Source organism: Bos indicus x Bos taurus, chromosome 28, assembly GCF_003369695.1.
Source record: "Bos indicus x Bos taurus breed Angus x Brahman F1 hybrid chromosome 28, Bos_hybrid_MaternalHap_v2.0, whole genome shotgun sequence".
Classification (NCBI taxonomy): Eukaryota; Metazoa; Chordata; class Mammalia; order Artiodactyla; family Bovidae; genus Bos; species Bos indicus x Bos taurus.
In genome coordinates, this window is record NC_040103.1 from 42966205 (window position 1) to 42987644 (window position 21440).

At 47.8% G+C, this 21440-nt stretch overlaps 1 protein-coding gene across 4 annotated transcripts in view; it reads right to left on the bottom strand.

Moving 5' to 3' along the window:
• The window catches only part of ARHGAP22 (Rho GTPase activating protein 22), a 179622-nt gene that overhangs the window by 137054 nt on the left and 21128 nt on the right, over window positions 1-21440 (bottom strand). Inside the window, exon 1 of one of the 4 annotated variants that reach the window (XM_027530585.1) lies at window positions 6190-6580. The exons of the other annotated variants lie outside the window; for them this stretch is intronic. Coding sequence (XP_027386386.1) covers window positions 6190-6223 — 34 coding nt within the window. The 5' untranslated portion in view covers window positions 6224-6580. Of the gene's footprint in view, window positions 1-6189; window positions 6581-21440 lie in introns of those variants that run through there. 4 annotated transcript variants of the gene reach the window in all.

The following is a 21440-nucleotide window of genomic DNA, read 5'->3' on the forward strand; positions in this document are numbered from 1 at the left end:
TTTTAAATACTACCTACTGACTTCTAACTATGGAAGATGAGGGTCTCATTTATTTCACTCCTCCACTCCATCACACGTAAGCACCCACTCCATCCTCCCAGTATAGTTACTGTGTATTTTTAGTTTGATCAATACAAAGAATTTCCATTATTAGTACTATGTAATTGCTAGTCCCAGTTGAGCTATGCAGTATACTAGAATATTTCATGAATCACTTTTTGCTTTCCCTGGAGTTCATAATTGCCTTGCCTTTTAATTTGCTTAGTATTCTGCTACATATCAATAATTCAACCTTAAATATTCTAACAGTTGTTTGAATCTACTTTCCACGTATTCATAGGTAGTGGGAATCTTCTTAAAAATCACACCACCTTTCATCACTCAAAGAATTCATAGCTCTCCTGGGGGCATGCAGGGCACCTGCAGTGGTGTTTGCATAGTGTGAATCCCTGTGTTGGGTTAGGGGGAGGGCATACGCCTCGGAACTGGATAGACAGGAACTCCCACACTTGTTGGCACGGTACCCACAATTCTCCTTCCACATCTGTTAAAATGGGAATAATGGTGCATCATCATAGCATAAAGTGTGATAAAAACGCCTGGAGCACGGAAGGCACACAAGAAATGCAGGTTTGTTTTCTTCAGGGAAAATCAAGAAAAATAAGGCCAGTGAAAGCACTTCATCTCACTCATAGAGCTTTTTCTCTCCATCCCCAAAGTACTGACCAGGCTCTGCACATTCATCAAGGCTTCTAAGACACTGACACTCCTTCGAAGGAAGATGGCTCAAGCTGCTGGAGCTATGCTCGTCAGACTAATGATTTCCTTTAAAAGAAGGAGCCTCAATAGCAACATCAATTTTATTTTGAAATACTTTAAATAAAGGCAGAAACTCTAAAAGGAAATATTGATAGATTGATGACATAATAATTAAAAACATGCATACATCGGGGAAAAAAGACCCTGATATAAAAATTACTGGCAAGCAACAAATTGGGAAAACATTTGCAACATATAAATCAATCAAAGGAGGGCTGATTTTCCTGAGGACCTGCGCCAGTTAGGTCCAAAGACAGTGCTTCAGCCCCCTGGCTAACGCTCTCTCTGCTGTTAATTCACTCACTCACTCACCTACCCATGCATTCATTTATTCGCCATATGTGTATTGAGTACCCACCAGATGCCTGGCGTTGGTGTATAATGACGTCTAAACACAGAAATGGGCCCTGCTCTCCTGGAGTGCAAAGTCTAGCAGGGTGACAGTTATTCACCAAATAGTCACACTGAGGAGTGTACAACTACAACTCAAGGTAAGTGCTACAAAGGAAAGGAGAGCCCAGAGCAGAGGACCCGGTTTAGACTGGGGTTGCAGGAGAACTTGGCTGGCGACACTTGAGCTGAGAACTGGAGGGAGAACGGGAGCTAAGAAGTGTGTGTGTGTGTGTGTGAGACAGAGAGAGAGAGACAGACAGACAGACAGACAGACTGACAGAGAGAAGGGGGCATTCCAGCTGGGGAAACAGGGAGTGCTCCGGCCCTGTGGTAGGAGGCCCATGGAACACGCTGAGGAATGGGAAGAAGGCCAGTGTGGCTGGAGCTTGGAGAGTGAGAGGAGGCTGGAGGTTAGGCCAGTGGCTAGACTGTAAGAGAGGTCTTCCTGTAAGCTGGGGCTGGAGGAGGAGGCTGGTGGTGGGTACACTGTGGATTTAAATTTGGAAAGATGGCTCTGTCTTTGGAGTGGAGAATGGATGGGCGTGGGTGGGGTGAGGCCGAGTACTGCTGCCACAGGTTAGAAATGATGATGGCTGGGAGAGGACAATAACAGGAGGCTGAGTGAGCCAGGCAGAGCCAAGAGCTCTCTGGGAGGCAAATGACACAGCTGCCTCCCATACCTTATCCTTGTGAAACACGGCAAGACCAAATCAGTAAATCTTTATTTGGGGCAGTGCTAACGGGCCCAGAAGAGGCCTCAATCAAAACAGGGGACACACAAATCTTTGAAGAAGCAGGCCCTGTGTCAGTGGGATTTCAGGAAAGAGAGCAATCCCAGGGAGCTGGGGCAGCATCAGGGTCAAGGATTCAGCGGCTTTGTTCTGACTACCTCCTGGGGGGCTCTGTGAGTGGTGGGTGCACAGAGGGCACAGCACTCAGAGTCTGGTGGTGGGCATGAGGGTACAGCCTGGGGCTCCGCTGCCTTCCCTCACCCTGGAAAACTCACAGGGAGAGGGTGCCTACCTTACATTTCTGTTCTCTATCTAAAAAAAATAAAAGGCAATTTTTACAGTGTCACACAACACATGCATTTGTGACTTGCTCCACTGTATCTGTGATAAATTCATGGATTTTCAGTGAGTTTATCCTGTTTTTCTTCTAGGAAAACTGGCAGGGGTGGGGTGACTGTCTCTTCCATTCCCACTCTGGAAATTTGGCAACAAATCTCAGCGGAGTTAGAGCTTGCCAGGCATGGCATCAGGAAAGGCTCCCTGAACAGGACCCTAGGAGATAGGCAGGAGCTAAGTGAGGTAGAGCCAACCGCACCTGGGTCCAGATGGCCTCGTCTGGCTTCCACAGGCCGTGATAAGCGAGGGTGAGTCTGAGCTGGTCCTAAGCAGGCAATGGCAAGCTAGAATCACGGTATTAAAGGCCAGTGTGAGCTGGTACCAACCAATCTGGACCACCTTCCTGAATCAGTCTGAATTATATGAGGTACTTAAAAGCAAGCACACTGTTTGCATTTACAGGCTCTTTTTGAGACATTTCCTGCTGGTTTGGGTGCCTCCCTACTTTTTTGAATTATCATTGTTCTCTTCTGTGCGTGTGTACAACATCTGCCTCACCTGCCTCTAACTACTTCTTGGAAATAGAACTCCGATTATTGAACAAACTTAGTTTTATATGTGGGTAAGTACCAGGCGGTACTATCGGTAAAGAACCCGCCTGCCAACGCAGGAGACATAAGAGACACGGGTTCAGTCCTTGGGTCGGGAAGATCCCCTGGAGGAGGGCATGGCAACCTACCCCGTATTTTTGCCTGGAGAATCCCATGGACAGAGGAGCCTGGTAGGCTACAGTCCATAGGGTTGCACAGAGTTGGACACAACTGAAGGAATTTAGCAAGTAGCATAGTGAGAGTAGGGTTTTTCCTGGAGGTTCTCAATCCTGACAGCTCCTCCTCCCTGGGATAGAGACACAGGGGCATTTGTAGGGTGATGGCGCTCTTTGCAGCAGTATCAGAGCTGGCCTGGATGGGGACCTGCCAGGAAGTTAACAGCTAATATGACCTTGGGGAAGGTTTCCTGGGAAGCCCCTATTGCAGAGCAGCCAAGGCTTCTGAGCCCAGTTGACCTGGGCTGGTTTTCTTAACTATTTCAGAAAGTGACCCCAGGTCTTCTCCGTCAACCCTTTATAACCAGGTAGTGGTGCAATCTGGAAGCGTGTCTGGCATATGTATCACCTGGAGCTGCCTGGACAAGGCAGTGTGTGGATCTCAGGGGCTGTGATTTGTATCCTATAGCCTGGCAGGGTCTATGACATGAAGCCCTCCCGACTCCTAAAAGATGCCAAGGGGGATGAATTTGGAGGGAAGTTCTTCCTTCTACCAGAGCCCAATTTCTTAGAGGCATGCATATATAATTTTGGTCTGTATGCCTCCAGAAATGTCCCTGCGTGCTCTGACTCTTGACCTGGTCTCCAGCCCCAGCCTGTTGACCCTGTGCACAGCCCTCCCCCCACCACCAGCACTGGCACATGCCAATCCCTGCCTGTAATGTGGTTTCCTCCCTCCACCATCCTTGCCTAGGTAGCCCCACCATTCTTCAGCTCACAGCTCAGGCACCACTTGGTTCCTCTGAAGGCTTCATTTGTAGTATATGCTCTTATGCCCTTAGAATGCCTCTTGTCATGGTTTATGATCATGTATTTTTAAGGGTAGTGAGTGAAAGTCGCTCAGTCGTGTCTGACTCTTTGTGATCCCATGGACTATACAGTCCATGGAATTCTCCAGACCAGAATACTGGAGTGGGTAGCCATTCCCTTCTCCACGGGATCTTTCCAACCCAGGGTTTGAACCCAGGTCTCCCACATTGCAGGTGGATTCTTTACCTGTAATGGATATATTGGGTTAAATAAAATATTGATTGGAGTTCAGTCCACCTGTTTTTTCTTTTACTTGCTTTTCATGATGTTCCTAGAACATTTGTAATCACATATGTGGCTGACATTATGTTTCTGTTGGATGGGGCTGGTTTAAAAAAAAAAAAACAACTGTTTTTGCAAACAGCTCTGGTGGTGGATGACTTTGCAAACAGCTCTGGTGGTGGTGGAGGCCACCAGGGAAGCCTATTTTTATGGGTAAGCAGTTATCTTATAAATATCTGATATATAGCACCATAAACTCTATCTTTTAACATACACTACAAGATAATATCATCTGGTATCTCAGTCTGAGCACTACTGACATTTAGAGTTAGAGAATTCTTTGTTGTGGGAGCTGTCCTCTACATTGCAGGATGCTCAGCAGCATCCCTGGCCTATATCTACTAGATGCCAGTAGCATCCCTTAGTTAGAACAACCAAAATGTCTCCAGACATCAACATCCCCCAGAGGGCAAAAGAGCTCCTGGTTGAGAACCACTGACCCAGAACAAATGTTTCTAGGAAGACTGAGATTTCAAAGGCAGGCTTCCTGAGAGCTGTTTGCAAAAACATTGTTTTGTTTTGTTTTTTTAAACCAGCCCCATCCAACAGAAACATAATGTCAGCCACATACGTAATTATAAATGTTCTAGGAACAGCATGAAAAGCAAGTAAAAGAAAAAACAGGTGGACTGAACTTCAATCAATATTTTATTTAACCCAATATATCCAAAGTATTATCACTTCATCAGGTGATCAATGTAAAATAATCATTGACATATTTTACATTCCTTTTCCGCCAAGTCATCAAAATCTTCTGCGTATTTTTCTCAGTTTGGATTAATCACATGTCAAGTGCGCAATAGCCATGTGTGGCCAGCATGCTAGCCACATGCTGGGAGAGGAGAGCCAAGCTCTCTTAGGGGCCTGGCCTGGCCCACCTGTTGCACTGTCACCAGGCTGGACCCCTGCCCCTGAGCAGAGCCGTGCACGGCCCTCCTTGCCCCCTGGAGCCCACGGGTGACAGCCCATTCCAAGCATCCCAGGGAGGGTCCTGATGGCTCTAACTGTGCCCTAGAGGGCCAGCCTGCCCGGGAAAGTCATCCAAACGCCTGCAGTGCGCTGATGAGGTGGGTGTGTGCCTGTGAGCTCACGAGAGCCCAGAGGATCCCTGCCTCCAACATACAAACACTGGGCGAGACAAGTACTGGTTCCAAGTGCCCTGGGCAGAAGCTCCACCCACTTCCAGCCACTCTCCTCATGCTCCTTACTCACAAGGAAGGTTCAGCCCTCCACAAACGCTGGTCACATGAAAAGACACATTCTATTTTTCTTAAAACACAGATGCTGTCATCGACACTTGGACTGGCCAAGAAGTTGCCGTCCAGGCAGACGCTGTTCTGAGCCCCAAGACCTGTCCCGAGGCCCCAGGCCATTCTGCAGGGCCACCAGGTGGCTGGGGTGCTGGCCCAGTGCTGCAGATCACCCCTGCAAGGCTCACCCGCATCCCTTACTTATCTCTGGATCCGCTCCCCCAACACCAGCAACTCCAGGCCCTGCTGCTTTCCGGGAGTTCTCCCGGACAGAGCCCCTGCCTGCCTGCCTGAGGAGTTGCTTTTTGCAGCCCAGCTGTGGTGGGACCTGGCTGTCTGGAGAAGTCAGGGCATTGCCTTTCCTAATGACAACTACTTTTGCCTTGGCTACTAGGGCAGATCTTGAGCATTCAGCATTTCCCTTTTAGTAATAAAAAATAAATGAAGTTTTTCCAAAGTTGTCACCTCATCACTTTGAGCAAGCCAGGGACTCTATAAAACGTGCGATGTGGGCTGAAACCTGCACACCCACCAGGGCACTACATTGGCCATCTCCCTCTGACAGTATCAGGTCTGACCCCCACAGACCCCAGGAGCCTCCCTATTAGGGGCTGCCTGCCACCGAGATGCCTCCAGAACGCCCGCCCCATGTGACCGCAGCATGCAGCCAGCCGAGTATCCGCACCCATCTGCCAACAGACTCGCCACACTGCCCAGATCGGCTGCAGGAAGTCGGACTTACCCCTCCTGGCTTGCCTGATCTTTGGGCTCAGCATCTTCCTGCCGCCACCTGGACGGGATTGCTGGGTTGATCATGCTGTCATCCACTTCCCTTTTCTCTTCCTCTCGCCCAGTTGCCCCCCATTCCCCGCTCCGGCCCCCATGGCCGCTGGCGTCACCAGCGAGGCTCCCTCGGCTGCCTCTCCCGGCTCCAGACCGACGGCTTGCCTTGAACAACGTAAACCTCAATGCATTATTTATCCATCTTAGAATTAATTCCCATCCAAGTAAACCATTAAGAGGCTCAGTAACCGTTTCTGATCAATCACTGGGCCAGGGCGGGGCGGCCTGGCTGTCCCTCCGCTTGGCCAGGGAGCACGCGGCACTGCCCATCCGCGAGCGGAGCGGGTGCGCGGTCCGGGCGGAGGCGCGGGGAGGGCGGGACGGGAGGAGCCAGGCAGAGTGCGCGGTCCCAGCTGGACCGACGGCCCCAGAGGGCGGGCGGGCTCCGGGATCGGATCCGCCCTCTGCGTGGGGAGGGCTCGTTGAAGTGCGCGCCGCTGGCTAGAGATTCCAAGAGGCTGCAGGAAATGCACGGACTCTGGCCGCCCTGGGTCCCCGGTCCGCACGCACTGCCAAGGCTGGGGGTAGGGGAGCGGTCTGTCCTTGGGGACCTGCTCTGCCCCATGCTTCCTGCCAAGAGGGACTAGGAGGCCGTCTATGAGGTCACAGTTCCAACTGTGAAAAGACAGGTGTGTCTTAGAAAGAGGCACAGCCTTGGCATATTCAGAGTCCCAGGGGACTCACCCAGCAAAGCCGGTTAGAGATGTTAACATTTTTTTGCTACTTAAATAGGGTGAAAGGAGTAAGAATCCTGTGAAACACTTAGGTTAGGGCCCACATATAGTAAGTAATTAGTGCCAAGTCTCTTCAGGCATGTTTGACTCTTTGCGACCTCATGGACTGCAGCCTGCCAGGCTCCTCTGTCCATGGGATTCTTCAGGCAAGAAGACTGGAGTGGGTCGCCATTTCCTTCTCCAGGGGATATTCCGTATCTTACTAAAGGCTGTTCGCTGAGTAATGAATCTCTGCCAAATGCCATGTTCCAGTTTAATACCGGCAGAGTTCTAAACAGTGTGCAGTGGGGCTTTGGGAAGGTTCAGGCTCAAGATCCTAAAAACTGCCCAAGAAATGCAATCACAGTCATTGTTGTCATTTAGTAGGCACCTACTATGCGTCCTTGAGGTTGGAGCTTTATATTCTGTATCTGTTTCAATTCTCAGAGTCCCTGAGGCAGGGAAGCCTTTGTCAGGGTTCTTCAGATGAACAAATAAGGCACAGAAATGTTATGTATCTTGCCCAGAGTCACAGAGCCCTGTCAGGGCTGGGCCTGAACCGACCCTGTCTCTACAGCTCCTGCCTTTCCATGGTGCCAGTCTAAGTGTGATTCCAATCATTTCTCGTGAACGCTCCTGGCTTGAGAGCCCTCAGTGAATTTGCTGGATGGTAAGGACCAGCCTTCTTGCCCCTGAAACCCCCCAGGTGCCCGTTAGGCACTTGGGCTGGGTTCTTTAGGCCTGGGTACTGTGTGATATCCTCTTCGTCGGTAGATGGTGAGGGATTTGAACAGGGTCCCCTCGGCTTTGATTGGTCGTGCTTCTACCCTAATCCTCACAGTGCCCCTATGTCCACTGATCCCCAAATGGTGGACCGAGCAGCTGGAAGGGAAGGGGATCCCGAGGCTGGGGGGGGGTCCACTGGGGGCCCACTGCAGTAGTCCATGCGGGAGAGGACAGGATATGGACTGTGGAGAGGAGGGAAGGATGGGAGAGGTTAAGGACTCACCAGGATGTGGCGAGTCAAGTCCCCAGGGTGAAGGAGAGACAGTATCCCTAGAGACAGAGCTGTCTTACTCAGCATCTAGTCACTTACTCTGACCCTCAGATGCTCCTCAGAAGGGATGGATGAGTATATATAAGTTTGCTACGATATCCAAGGCCGTTTACGGTACCGGCCAGTACTTCCTCTGTGGCCTCTCCTGTAACACTACACACAACCATCTGCATGCACAGTCCCTGCTCCTGCTGCTCCCAGATCCTTTTCTCTGGGGTGTGCTTCCGGTCACACAAGTCTGATCATCCTAAGAAAGTCTCCCAAACTGTCTTGATTCTACCTCCAGAAGGGGCGCCAACATGCACTTCCTCGGGGCTCCTATCTGTGTGCCGCAGACTGCCCAGTGCCCCTCCTGCACAACAAGCCCTGAGCCTCAGGTAGGACTCAGGCCGAACCTCATGAGGAATATTGGCTTGATGGGTAGATTTGAGAAACACCACTGAATGCCAGACTTGCCGTCCCGTTTCTTTGGGGCCAGGAAAAGGTCAGGTCAGGGTGGGACAGAGACCATCTAGCAGGAGAGGGAAGGATACAGGGCTGGAACGTCTCAGGTTGACATCAGTGTCACAGAAGGAGGTCCCGTGGCCAGTGACAACGTCTTGAGCAATCACGAAAGCCTATGAGTAATGCAGCCTGGACCACTTCCTCCAAACCAGAGGAAGGAAAAATGCCCCAAAGGCTTAGTTTGGGTCCACTCACACTTGTTTTGGTTACGAAACTACTCCCAGGCAGTTTTTCTGTGCAGCTCTTTCCCTGGATGATATTTAGCTGCTGAGCTTACCCTCCTGCTTTTCTGGGGATCCGCGTTGGAATTGGGCAAAACCAGAGGCTCTAAGCTCAAGCCCAGAAGCAAAGCTGGGAAAATGGCAGAGCTAATCTGAACTCTGCGCCAGAGAATGATGGCGGCAGCGGGGGTGCGGGCCAGGGGCCAGGTAGCTCTTTCCTCTCTGTCCTCAGGCCACACTCCCAGTACTTCTCTGGATGAAGGGATCCATGTGTTCCAGCTGGAAGGGACGTTAGCACCCTCTCCTTCCTGAAGTTTACAAACCTTACACCACAGGACCCTGGGAGCCCTCCAGTTCCCTTTGAGATCACTGGGAGAAGGGGTGGGGTGAGGACAAGAGCAGGGCCTCCTGAGTAAGTTTTTATTTGAAGGAACTGCTCCACTCCTCTTACACAGGCAGTAATCTCAGGCCAAGGAGAAATACGGGCCTCAGTTAGGAGGAGAGACAGAGAGACTGCCCCCTTACCCACTGTCCTCACGGCACTGTATCTCCCGGCAGTGGTCCTCGCTTCTCCCTTTGCTGGTTCCCTGTCCTGCATCATTTCTGCATTTTCTAAGGGGCTCCTCTGGGTCAGGCACCTCTGGGCACTGCAAGGCGAGTGGAAAGGATTGGGAGGGCAGAACTGTCCAAAAGGCTTTGGCAGAAATGCACACCACTTGGTGGGACGATCACCCACATCATTGGCCCGGAGCCAGGATAGCTCCAAGTCACTGGCTCTCAGCCTTAGCTGAGTATTGGGGCATTCTGAAAACTAGTTTCTGTGTTCCACCCCATCAGTTCCGGTTTAACTCATCTTGTGTGGACACTGGTCTTTGGGACGTGTAAAAGCTCCTCCGATTACTTAATGTGTGGCCAGGGTTGAGAACCACTGCTCTATTAGATAATTGCATTTCCATGAGCCCAAAGCCACCAGAAACAGTCTTTGCCTGCTCTTGCCTCAGGGAGGCTTCTTCTGAGGGAAGGGCACATTTATCAACCAGTCTCTCAGAAAGTGGCAACGGGCCTCTGTCTCAAGGCCTGACGTGAGACAGCCCCATTCCACGCAGAGCTATAGGGACCGTTATGCAAGCTGTACACTGCGCAGAAGCGTCAGTAGAAGGGGGAGTAGGGCTGGGTTTGGGCTCCTTTGGCAAAGTTGTGTGCTCCAGCATGGTGACAAGGGCAAGCCTTTCCCTAATCTATACCAAGACGTCACATAGATAGGAAAGCCCTGAGTCTGAGACGCCTGCTCAGTGGTCACCAGAACGCAGTGTCCCCAGACTCCCAGTTGATGGCACTCTCAGTCTCTGTTGCCAGGCGGCTGAAGCTCTATCTCCCTAGCATACCACATCTGTCCATCTCAGAGGCGTGCTGGACCAGCCAGCTGGTCCCAACAGCCCTGAGAGCTGATTGTTGAATTTTTAGGAATTTTGTAATTTTAACACAGACATCATTAGAAATTGTATTATGAATTAAAAAGTTACAATTAAATAAACTATTTTAAACACAAAGGTAATACCTACTCAACAGACATGACTTTCTAGCTACTGACAACATTTCCCTATTGTTAAACAACTTCCCTTCTTAGGATTATTTCTCCCTATCCTATCTGTATCCTATCCTATCCTATCTGTATGATGGAAATACTATTGTGATGGTTGATTTTTATGTCTTCTTGACTGGGCCACAGACTGTCCAGACATTTGGTCACATATTATTCTGGGTGTGTCTGTGAGGGGGTTTCTGGACAAAACTAACATTTGAATCTGTAGATGAAATAAAGCGCATTGCCCTTTTGGAGGTGGCTGGACTCATCCAGTCAGTTGGGGACCCAGGAAGAAAAGAAAGGCTGAGTCCCCCATGAGTAGAAGGGAAAGCTTCTGGCCTGAAGACCTCGAGCTGTGACACTGGTATTTTCCTGCCTTCGAACTAGAACTACCTCGGGTCTCCTGTGTCTCCAGCTTGCCAACTACAGATCTTGGAACTTAGCCTCAATAATTGTGTGGGCGAATTCCTCATGATAAATCTCTTGATATACACAGATAGTCCCTGACTTATGATGGTTCATACGATTTTTAGATTTTGTGGTAGTGTGAAAGCAATACGCTTTCAGTAGAAAACTGTACTTCAGATTTTTGAATTTCATCTTTTCCTGGGCTAACCACACACCAGATGGTACTCTCTCATGATGCTGAGCAGAGGCAGCGAGTTGCAGCTCCCAGTCAGCCAGGTGATCGTGGCCAGGAACTTAGAATAGATACACTTACAGGCATTCTAGACCCATATAACCATTCTGTTTTTTCACTTTCAGCACAGTATTCAATAGATTACATGAGATATGCAACTATTTATTCTAAAACAGAATTTGCATTAGATGATTTTTGCCCAACTGTAGGCTAATGTAAATGTTCTGAGCATGTATAAGATAGGCTAGGCTTAGCCATGATATTTGGTAGGTTAGGGGTATTGAATGCATTGTTTTACTTAACGATGGGTTTATTGGGACATAACGCCATTGTAAATTGAGGAAGACCACTGTATATACATATAATCAAACACTTCATATGTCCTTGAGGTATGTATGCATTACATATATGGTTCTGTTTCTCTGAAGAATTCTAATTCCACTACATACTGAGCTGCTATTACACATTTCTTCCCAACTCCTTGTTCGCGGATCATGATGGTATGCTGGTAGTTAGAAGCTAATGGTGGTGGGAGTATTTATGCCAAGAAAACCAGCAAATGCTAAATATTGTTCTAGAGAAGACATTCAGAACACCTGCTAGAAACTCGAGATACATATCAGACCCTTACCCTCTTATAATTCATGACAGCCTATTTCTCAAGGATAAACATTTCTTTTTCAGTGTCAGAACATAGCTTCATGGCTTTTGCCTTTATAAGCTCCTGTTTTTGCTCTTCCCTGAAATACTCTTTGGAATATGTGTTGCTCAAACTGCAATTCATAAGATCCCCAAATAAAGTTCTTTGTTCTTTGCAGCCTCAATACTGATTACTATTTGACAAAATCAGGGCTTACATTTCTTTTCCTTCCAGAGAGCCAGTTGTTAGACATTTGCTATACAGCTCTGATCATTCTCTACCAGGTTCGCTCTGAATGCCCCAGTCACTGTCAACTCCCCACTGTGGGCAGAGGGTGCTTTCTCTCTACCCAAACTGTTCTCCCCATTCTCCTGGGCACACCCAGATGCTCCAGATTTCCCAGCTACCTTGCAGTTTGGTGTGGCTGGGCTCCAGTCATTGTTCGTGAGCAGATGAACTGTGGCCAGTTTGATGTCTGGCTCACACAGCTCCTCCCCCCAGCACTCCTCCGTGTTTGTCTCCCTTTTCTGGGGCCGCCTTGGAAGCCCCACGTAAAAGAGGGCAGAGGCCCACAGTCTGGTCCCTAAGTGACCGAGTGAGCCCCGTCTCCATCGTCAACCAGAACCATCTCAGAAGAGCCGGTGCTTAGTCAGTCTTTGTTACCACACCTGCCCTTCCCGCCAAATAAACACTCTGCCTGTCTTTCTTCACCTCCTAGATTTTGATGCATCCTTTTGGACCCTGTTTCAACATCACCTGCCTATCAGAGCCTCATGCCTAGAGTTCTGAACCTTTTATATCTCCCTTATCACCCCCACTGAGGCCACAGGAACCTTCTAAAAGTTCTCTTGCGAGACCCCAGTAAGCCCTTACCCGTAATTTACATATACAAAATTTAAATTCTCATATTTATTACCCATAAAATTGCCAACATCTGTTGGATCATAAAAAAAGCAAGAGAATTCCAGAAAAACATCTATTTCTACTTCATTGACTACACTAAAGCCTTTGACTATGTGGATCACAACAAACTGTGGAAAATTCTTAAAGAGTTAGGAATACCAGGCCAGCTTATCTGCCTCCTGAGAAACCTGTATGCAGGTCAAGAAGCAACAGTTAGAACCCGGCATGGAACAATAGACTGGTTCCAAATTGGGTTGTATATTGTCACCCTAGTTATTTAACTTATATGCAGAGTACATCATGAGAAATGCTGGAATCAATCAATCCACAAGCTGGAATCAAGATTGCTGGGGGAAATATCAACAGCCTCAGAAATGCAGATGACACCACCCTTAAGGCAGAAAACGAAGAGAAAGTAAAGAGCCTCCTGGTGGAGGTGAAAGAGGAGAGTGAAAAATCTGGCTTAAAACTCAGCATTTAAAAAAAGAAGATTATGGCATCCGGTCCCATCACTTCATGGCAAATAGATGGGGAAACAATGGAAACAGTGACAGGTTCTACTTTCTTGGGCTCCAAAATCACTGCAGATGGTGACTGCAGCCGTGAAATTAAAAGACGCTTGCTCCTTGGAAGAAAAGCTATGACAAACCCAGACAGCTAATTAATAAGCAGAGACATTACTTTGCCGACAAAGGTCCATCTAGTCAAAGCTATGGTTTTTCCAGTGGTCATGTGTGGAGGTTAAGAGTTGGACCATAAAAAAGGCTGAGCACTGAAGAATTGATGCTTTTGAACTGTGGTGCTGGAGAAGACTCTTGAGTCAATCCTAAAGGAAATCAACTCTGAATATTCATTGGAAGGACTGATGCTGAAGCTGAAGCTACAATACTTTGGCCACCTGAAGGGAAGAGCTGACTCATTAGAAAAGACCCTGATGTTGGGAAAGATTGAAGGCAGGAAGAGAAGGGGATGACAGAGGATGAGATGGTTGGACCATGGTACCACCGACTCGATGGACATGAGTTTGAGCAAGCTCTAGGAGTTGGTGATGGACAGGAAAGCCTGGCGTGTTGCAGTCCATAGCGTTGCAAGGGGTCAGACACGACTGAGCAACTGAACAACAATTACCCATAATTTAAAAATTATAATCTAGAATTTAAATGTAAACTATAAATAAAACTTGTAGTATGCTGTCTTTGTGATATTCTTTATAGATTTTTTTTCCTAGATTTTTTAATCACAAAATTGTGAGGGATTCATCTGAGGTGAACCTTCTCCTACACTGGTGGCCTTAACTTGCTGGCCTTAGCTTCACCTTTGGGCACTTGGGTTCTCCAAGTTGCTGTGTCCCCAAGGGAAGAGAGCAGGGCTTCTCTCTTGGCCCACTGTTCCTGGCCTTAGTCCTGTTGCCTTTGGCCTGAAGTCCATCTCTGTCCTTTGGCCCAATGCCTCCTCCAGATGTGTAGCTTGGCTTTTAACTTCAGTCTTGTCCACTCACTACAGTCTATGGTACACTCTCTCAAACACAGCCCAGGCCCATCAGAATGGGTCTAGAGCCCTGTACTCTTACTTTTCTGAGTCTTTGGTATCCTGGGATCCTAGGCAGAAAGTCAGAAGGACAAAGAGGCAGAATCCAGGGTTGGAAAATCACCAGATACACTGGGCCAGTAAGAGCATTCAGACCAGAATACAGAAGCTTTGCTTGGAAAGTCCCTTACTTGTGACCTGTAGCCTCGGGCATGTTTCCTTGAGTCCTGCAGCCCTGGATTAGGGGGAGAGGTGGCTTAGAGGGTAATTAAATGAGCTGGTTCAGAGAACATAACCTTTGCTTTGAACCTCCGCTGTACCACTGGTCACCCATCACCTTTCTCTTTGTAGCAGCTAGAGGCCAGACAGCTGATGTGCAGGGGGGCTTAGTGCCGAGAGGATGGGGAATGGTACACTGGTTGGGTTCTCCAGTGGCAGATGCAGAGACGAGAGTTTTATGAGGGATGAACACTTGTTCAGCAAAGGGGAGGAAGCAGGAGTGGGAAAGAGGTGGGTCTGAGCCATGTGCATACCTGACAGTTTCTGCCGCCCACCTGGGGCTCTGAGGCAGACGGCCCAGAAGAGGGGTCTAGCTCTGGGTGGAGGTGGTTCCGCCCATGTGCTACGGCCACTGGCTGGGGGCCTTCACAAAAAGGAGTATGACCTCGGCTACCACTGCCGTGTGCAGCCGTTGGCTGGGAGCCACCCAAGAAGAACATAAAGTTGGCTCAAAAACTGAGGTTGACCTTAAAAGAGCCAACAGCTGGTGGTGTCAGCTGACCCCACTCCCTGCAGCTGGGAGAGCAAGTCTTTTCTTGAAGAGGCTGCTGAGTAGCTCAGCTGTGTGTACCTGATGGGGTCCTAGAACCTGGCAGGCCTCGTTTTTAGGCCTCTGTAAAAACTGGGTTAAAACTGATTCTACTCACCTAAGACTCTCTGCTCCATTTAGCTAGGCGGCTTTCAGATAAAGTTTTATTCAGCTGCGATGTCTCGTTGTGGTCTCCTGAGAAGGGAAAAAGCTTCCACTAGAGGCTGTGCAGGGCCAGCAGTGGGACAGGCCCTGCCGAGAGCAGGTGGAGTCCCCCAGGGGCGCTGTCGGAAGTGGCAGGAGGGACCGCAGCCCACTGGGCCTGACACTTTGGGCCAGGCAGGGTCCGCCTGCTGAGTTCCTGCTTCTGGTAGTCAGAGGCTGAGAGGAAAGAGGGAAATGATACTTCGTTAGTGGGTTTCTGGGCCCTGGGAACACGTACTGAGGCTCCAAGGAGCTGTCACCCTTCCCCTCCAGCAGAGGGTGGGGGACCTAGAGGTGGGCTTCCCGCCAGCACCAGCCAGCCCAGGTTCCAACGGCAGCCTCTGTCCTCACCCAGGTCCAACAAGGAAGTAGGTCTGAAATGGTGTCGCCTCCCCCAAAGAAAATGATGAATCACCACTCGAGTCAGTTTTGCATTATTGAGAAACAAGTCTTCTCCCTCGTGAGAACACCTGCTTGCTGTGGAATGGTAGGGACTGGAACAGATGGAAAGAGTGGAAATTTCCCAGGCGCCTTGTCTCCCAACTCATGCAAAGTCCAGATTCCTCCTGCACTTGACCAGCCCCTCCCCCTGGGCACACAACCTTCATCTGCTCCAAACATTTCCCCTCCCTTTGCATCTTTAATCCCTCCTCCCTCATTGGTTCTCTTCTCTAAGCTGACAAACACACTCAGATCTTCCCGTTTTGGAGTGACTCCCTCTCGCCTGCCCCACCGCCCCCCCAACCCCACCTCCCTCTTTGGTCTGCTCTGGCCCTGTAGGCAGCTGGCTATGGCCATGTGATGTAGGCTCAGCCCATCAGATGGTCCTGCCTGGGTCTGGTCTAATCTTGAGCATGTTATGAAAAGACTGAGAGATGGGTAAAGGGACTTCCCAGCACAGGGAGCAGTGACCATGTCCTGCTGTGAGTCTGGTGCCTTCTAACATGGTGGAGGCATCCTGCAAAGATGTCCCCCCAACGCCATCCCTTCAAGAAGACGATCTGGTATGCCTCATTTTTATGCTCCCTGGAGCCACCATCATTTTGGTCTCTTTTCCAAGCCTGGTTCTCCAGCTTGCAAAGGACTTTGTAAATCTCTGATACATTTTGAATAAATTCCCTTTTCTGGCTTTAGCTGGCTTAGGTTGTCTTTCTGTGACTTGCAACGCACAGAATTCTAACCAGTGTCCATACCAAGCCTCTCAGCCCCTGTTTTCACATGCCTCTCCTCTCTCACTTCCTAGTTTTCCTAACTCAGCACAGATGACATGATCTCCCAGTTGTCTGTTCTCTCACGGATGGCGTTTTCTTCCCTATTTCCCCAGTTATGCCACCAAGCTAATCACTGGATGCCTCAGATTGGAAACCACAGGCCATCCTTCCGACCACGACTCTAGTTTCCTACAGCCTGGTGTCAGGCTTCCATGACTGACAGCACTCGCAGCTCACCACAAAGGTGCCGCTGGATGAGGCCCTCCCACTCTGGCCCGCATGTCTTCCCTCCCAGCCCTGGCTTCACTCCCGTCTGTTTCAAACCCGGCTCCCGTCTGGGTGTACACCTCTGACCTGGTGAGGCGCTGGTGCACACATGCTGCCTCGATTTTCCTGCAGCACAACAAGGGAGTCAGAGGGCTCCGTGAAAAACTGCCAGCCCCAAATCCAACAGGCGGCAGTTATTCTTCCAAGTGGAAGAGCACTTAACAGATTCTCAGACAAACAAAAATTGAGACAGTTAATTGCTAGCAGACCTGCCCTATAAGAAGTGTTAAAAGGAGTCCTTCAGGCTGAAATGAAAGAATATTAGACAGTGATTCAAATCCACATGAAGAGATAAAGAACCAGTAAAAGTAATGGCATAGGTAAATACTTAAGATAGTATCAATGCATTTTTCTTTGCAACTTCTCTTTTTCTCTCATCTGTTTAAAAAATAGCATCATAAAAATGATAAACCTGTGTTGATTGATGAGCACACAATGTGTAAAGCTGTAGTGAATGATGATGAAGAAGATAAAAGTTTCTGCTCAACAGATGAATGTAAAGGTGTGGTGTATATATACAAAGGAATACTACTCAGCCGTAAAAAAGAATAAAATTTTGCCATCTGCAACAGCATGGACGGACCTGGAGGGCATTGTGCAATGTGAAATATGTCAGACAAAGACAAATACTGCATGATATCACTTATATGTGGACTCTAAAAAATACAACAAACTAGCAAGTATAATAAAAAGAAGCAGACTCACAAATACAGAGGATAAACTAGTGGTTACCTGTAGGGGGTGGGGAGGGGCAAAATAGGAGTGGGGGTATGGGAGATGCAAACTCTGATGTGAGACAGGCTCAAGAATATATTGTACAACATGGGGAATACAGCCAATATTTTATAACTGTAAAGAGAGAACAACCTTTCAAAATTGTGAATGATTATATTGCATACCTTTCACTTATATAATAAGTTATATGAGCATCACCAACTCAATGGACAGGAATTTGAGCAAACTGTGGGAGATGCTGGAGGACAGAGGAGCCTGGCACACTGCAGTCCACGAGGTCACAAAGAGTCAGACACGGCATACAAGTGAACAACAGCAGCTTACATAATATTGTACATCAACTGTACTTCAGTAAAAAAATAAAAGCTTCTGTATACTGTATTAATCCAAACTAGATTAACATACATTAAGATGTAATCCCCAAGGCAACAACTAAGAAAATAACCCCTAAAATATACAGTAAATGAAAGAACAAGATGATTAAAAGAATATGACAGGCATTATACATTTAATACAAGAGAAGTCAGTAATTGAGGAGGAGAGGAACATAAAAGATATGACACATAGGAAAAAAATAGCAAAATAGTAGGAGTAAGTCCTTTCTTATCAGTAATTACATTAAATGTAAATGAATTAAACTCTCCAAGTAAAAGGAAGAAAATCCAACAATTTTTTCTCTAAAGAGTGTTACTTTAGTTTTGAAGACACAAACAGGTTGAAAGTGAAAGGATTTAAAAAGATATTCCATGAGAACAGTAACCAAAAGAGAGCGGTATGGCTATATTTAAATCGGGCAAAACAGACTTTAAGACCAAAAAGTATTATGAGAGAGAGAAAAGGACAATATATATTAATAAAAGGGTCAAATACATCAAGATGTAACAATTATAAACATATATTTGCCTAACAATAGAGCATCAAAGTCCAAAAAATAGATAGACTCAGGGAGAAATGGACACTGCAACAATGGTAATTGGAAACTTCAATGTTCTACTTTCAAGAATGGACAGAATATCAACAAAGAAACAGAGAACTTGAACAGCAGTATAAACCACTAGATTTAATATACAACTATAGATCACTCCACCCACAGCAGCTCCTAAACACATTCATCTCAAGGGTACTGGGAACGCATCCCTGGGGGGACAAATGTTAGGCCACAAAGTAGGTAACAGATTTTAAAAAGTATCTTCTCTTACTACATTATTACTAGAGGTTTTAGCCAGGGAAATTAGGCAAGAACAAACAGTAAATGCAGGGCCTGTTGCATCCCATGCTGGGCCCAGGCTCAGGACTGAGTCTGAGAGAGGGCAAGGAACAAGGGACCATGCAGTGTCCTGTTCTGTCCCTGGGTAAGGCAGTGAAGGGTAGCTCCAGCCTGTGCCCATGGCATCTTGCTCCTCTTTCTAAATTTCAAATTTGAATTTCAGTCTCCACTGATATCCAAGGGATTTAGGAAGATCCCAACCTGATAACTTTGGGCACAGACCACGAGGGCCAATAGGTGGAGATGGGCATTTTAGGCGCCATCAACTGTATACCTGGCTAAAGAAGCATGGGGAGGGGTGAGCTGCTTAATAAGCCATAGTGTATGCTCTGCTTAACAAGTCTGATCTTGCAGCTGGCTCAGCCTGGAAGAAGGGCCACCTTTGTCTTTTGAGAAAGGCACTGTCCAGACTTGATGTTCTTGTAGTGCACTGTGAGTTTTCAGAAGAATCAGCTCTAAGGCTTGGACACAGAACTCTGGAGCTCAGAGAAAGGTGGACAATGGCCAGAGATGGCACCATGGGAGCTAACATGGGGCCTGTTCTCTTCTTTGCGGTGGGCATATGAATCAGGTGTCAAGAGTCCAAAGGTGTCTGAGCAGGCGCCTCTGCTGAGGATGGGCCTGCCTTCTCAGCCCTGTATGCATACAGCCTCAGAAGAGGCCCTGCCATGGCAAGGAGCAACACTTCCCTTACTATAGTTGTTACCATCATTATTATTCCATCAGTTACTCTTTTCTGACCACCCACCTAGTACCGGGCCCCATCACCACTGTTCACACACAACACCAACCAGAGGCAGTTGCCAATCCTGTCTTAAGAGGAAAGTGAGGCTCAGAGGCGGTGTGTTATGTGTACCACATCGCCGGCTACCAGGGGTTAAGCTGGTGTCTCAACCCCGCCTGCCAGGGTGCATAATATCAGATGGCCCTCATCTTGAAATTGTCTCATTTTGAAATTATTTCACCAATCTTGGATATTCTGTCTGCCTTTTTATTCTTTTTTTCCTTTGCATTCAGTTTGAATTTTCTACTGACAAATTTTCAAATCCACTAGTTATTTCCTTGGCTGTGTGCACTCTACTGGTGAGCCGATCAAAAGCATTCTTCATTTCTGTTGCAGTGATTTTTATTTACAGAATTTCTTTTTTATTCTTTCTTAGAATTTCCATCTCTCTGCTTATATTAGTCATCTGTTCTTACATGTTGACTACCTTTTCTATTAGCATCCTTAACATACTAATCATAGTTACTTTAAATTATCTAACTGCTGCCATATCTTGGCTGTTATTTTCTGAACTCCCCTATGACTCTAGATTTGGGGTCGTGGTTTGGTCCGTGAGTTCGATTCTCTGATGGGTGGAAGAAGTCCCTGATTTTAAGTTCATTCAGTTCCTTCCTTGCTGTAAGGGTGGGAGTGATTATGTCTACGCTTTTTACATATCAAAGGTGAAACCAGAAACCTGGGTCTTTACATTTTAATAGCTGCTGCATATTGACTATTCTTTTTCAAACAACTTCTACATCTCCCACCTCCCCATCCCTAGGTAATCCTGATTCACCTCCCAGAGGCCTGGGATCCACATGAAAGACTTCAGAGAACAGCAGCTTTAGACCCTCACATTAGATTAATGGCCCATCATCACCTCCCCTTTATAGTGAGGAACCCAAGTGGAGAGATTATATCATTGGAATAAGATCATGGAGCAAGTAATTGGTGCAACTGAGATTTTACACCTAGGTCTAGCTTTCTGGCTTTCTTTAAAGACTATACTTATGTTGGCAAAATGATGCCAGTGTCAGGGTGGGAGGGTTGACTTTCCCCATTCACTGGAAAGTTAACAAGGACTGGATCATGACAGAGGGCTAAGAAGAGGAGGGCATAAGAAGATGTCTGGGTAGAGGCGAGAAAATGGTTTCTTTTGTTGGATGGCAGAGAAGGGGAACAGAATGCTATTTAAGTATAGTTATTTACAATGTTGTATTCATTTTAATGTGCTATTTACCACAGCCAGTCATGAAGCAACCTGAATGTCCACCAACACATGACATTTGAATGGATGACACATGAGTGGATAAACAAGATGTGGCACACACACACACACAGAGACACACACTGGAATATTACTGAGTCATAAAAAAGAATGAAAACAGTTAATCAGCTGAACACTGGGCTGAGCTGGTCTTCAGGCTGCACTGACTCTTAGATGGCATTTAGGGCAGGCATCAGAGAAAGTCAATGCTATGAGCATCTTTGTCTCCATACTAATCCTCACCTTCTACTCAGGCCACAGGATGCTGCTGTGGTAACTGGCTGGCAGTCTCACATGCCAACCACTAAACATGCTGAGAGAAGTCCATGTGTATCACTAAGCCAGTCATACTTTGGAAAGCCGGATGGATGCGCATTGCAGATGTGGGCAGGGGACTTGATGGCTGTGTGCCTGACGGCAGAGGCACAGCTACACGTGAGTAGTGGCGGGGTCAGCTCGGATCCGGGCCGAGCCCTGCCTCTCCTGCACAGGAGCGGTGTGCCCTCGGGAGTCACCGGATTTCCTGAATCTCGGCTTCCTTATCTGGCCAGCAGGGAGAGCTGCTCCACCCCCACAGAGCTGGGGCAGTGGTAAACAAGACCCAGGGGAGTGCAAAAGAGCTCTGAGCCCCCGTGCGGTTTGCCATTTCGCAACCACTCTCAGGGTCGAGTCATTTCTCCCAAATGTGCAGGAACAGAAATCAGCGTAAGAAACTGCTTCCCTAAGGAAGCAGTCTGACTCAGTCTCTATTTGGTTCAGTTGCTGGGGGTGGGTAAGT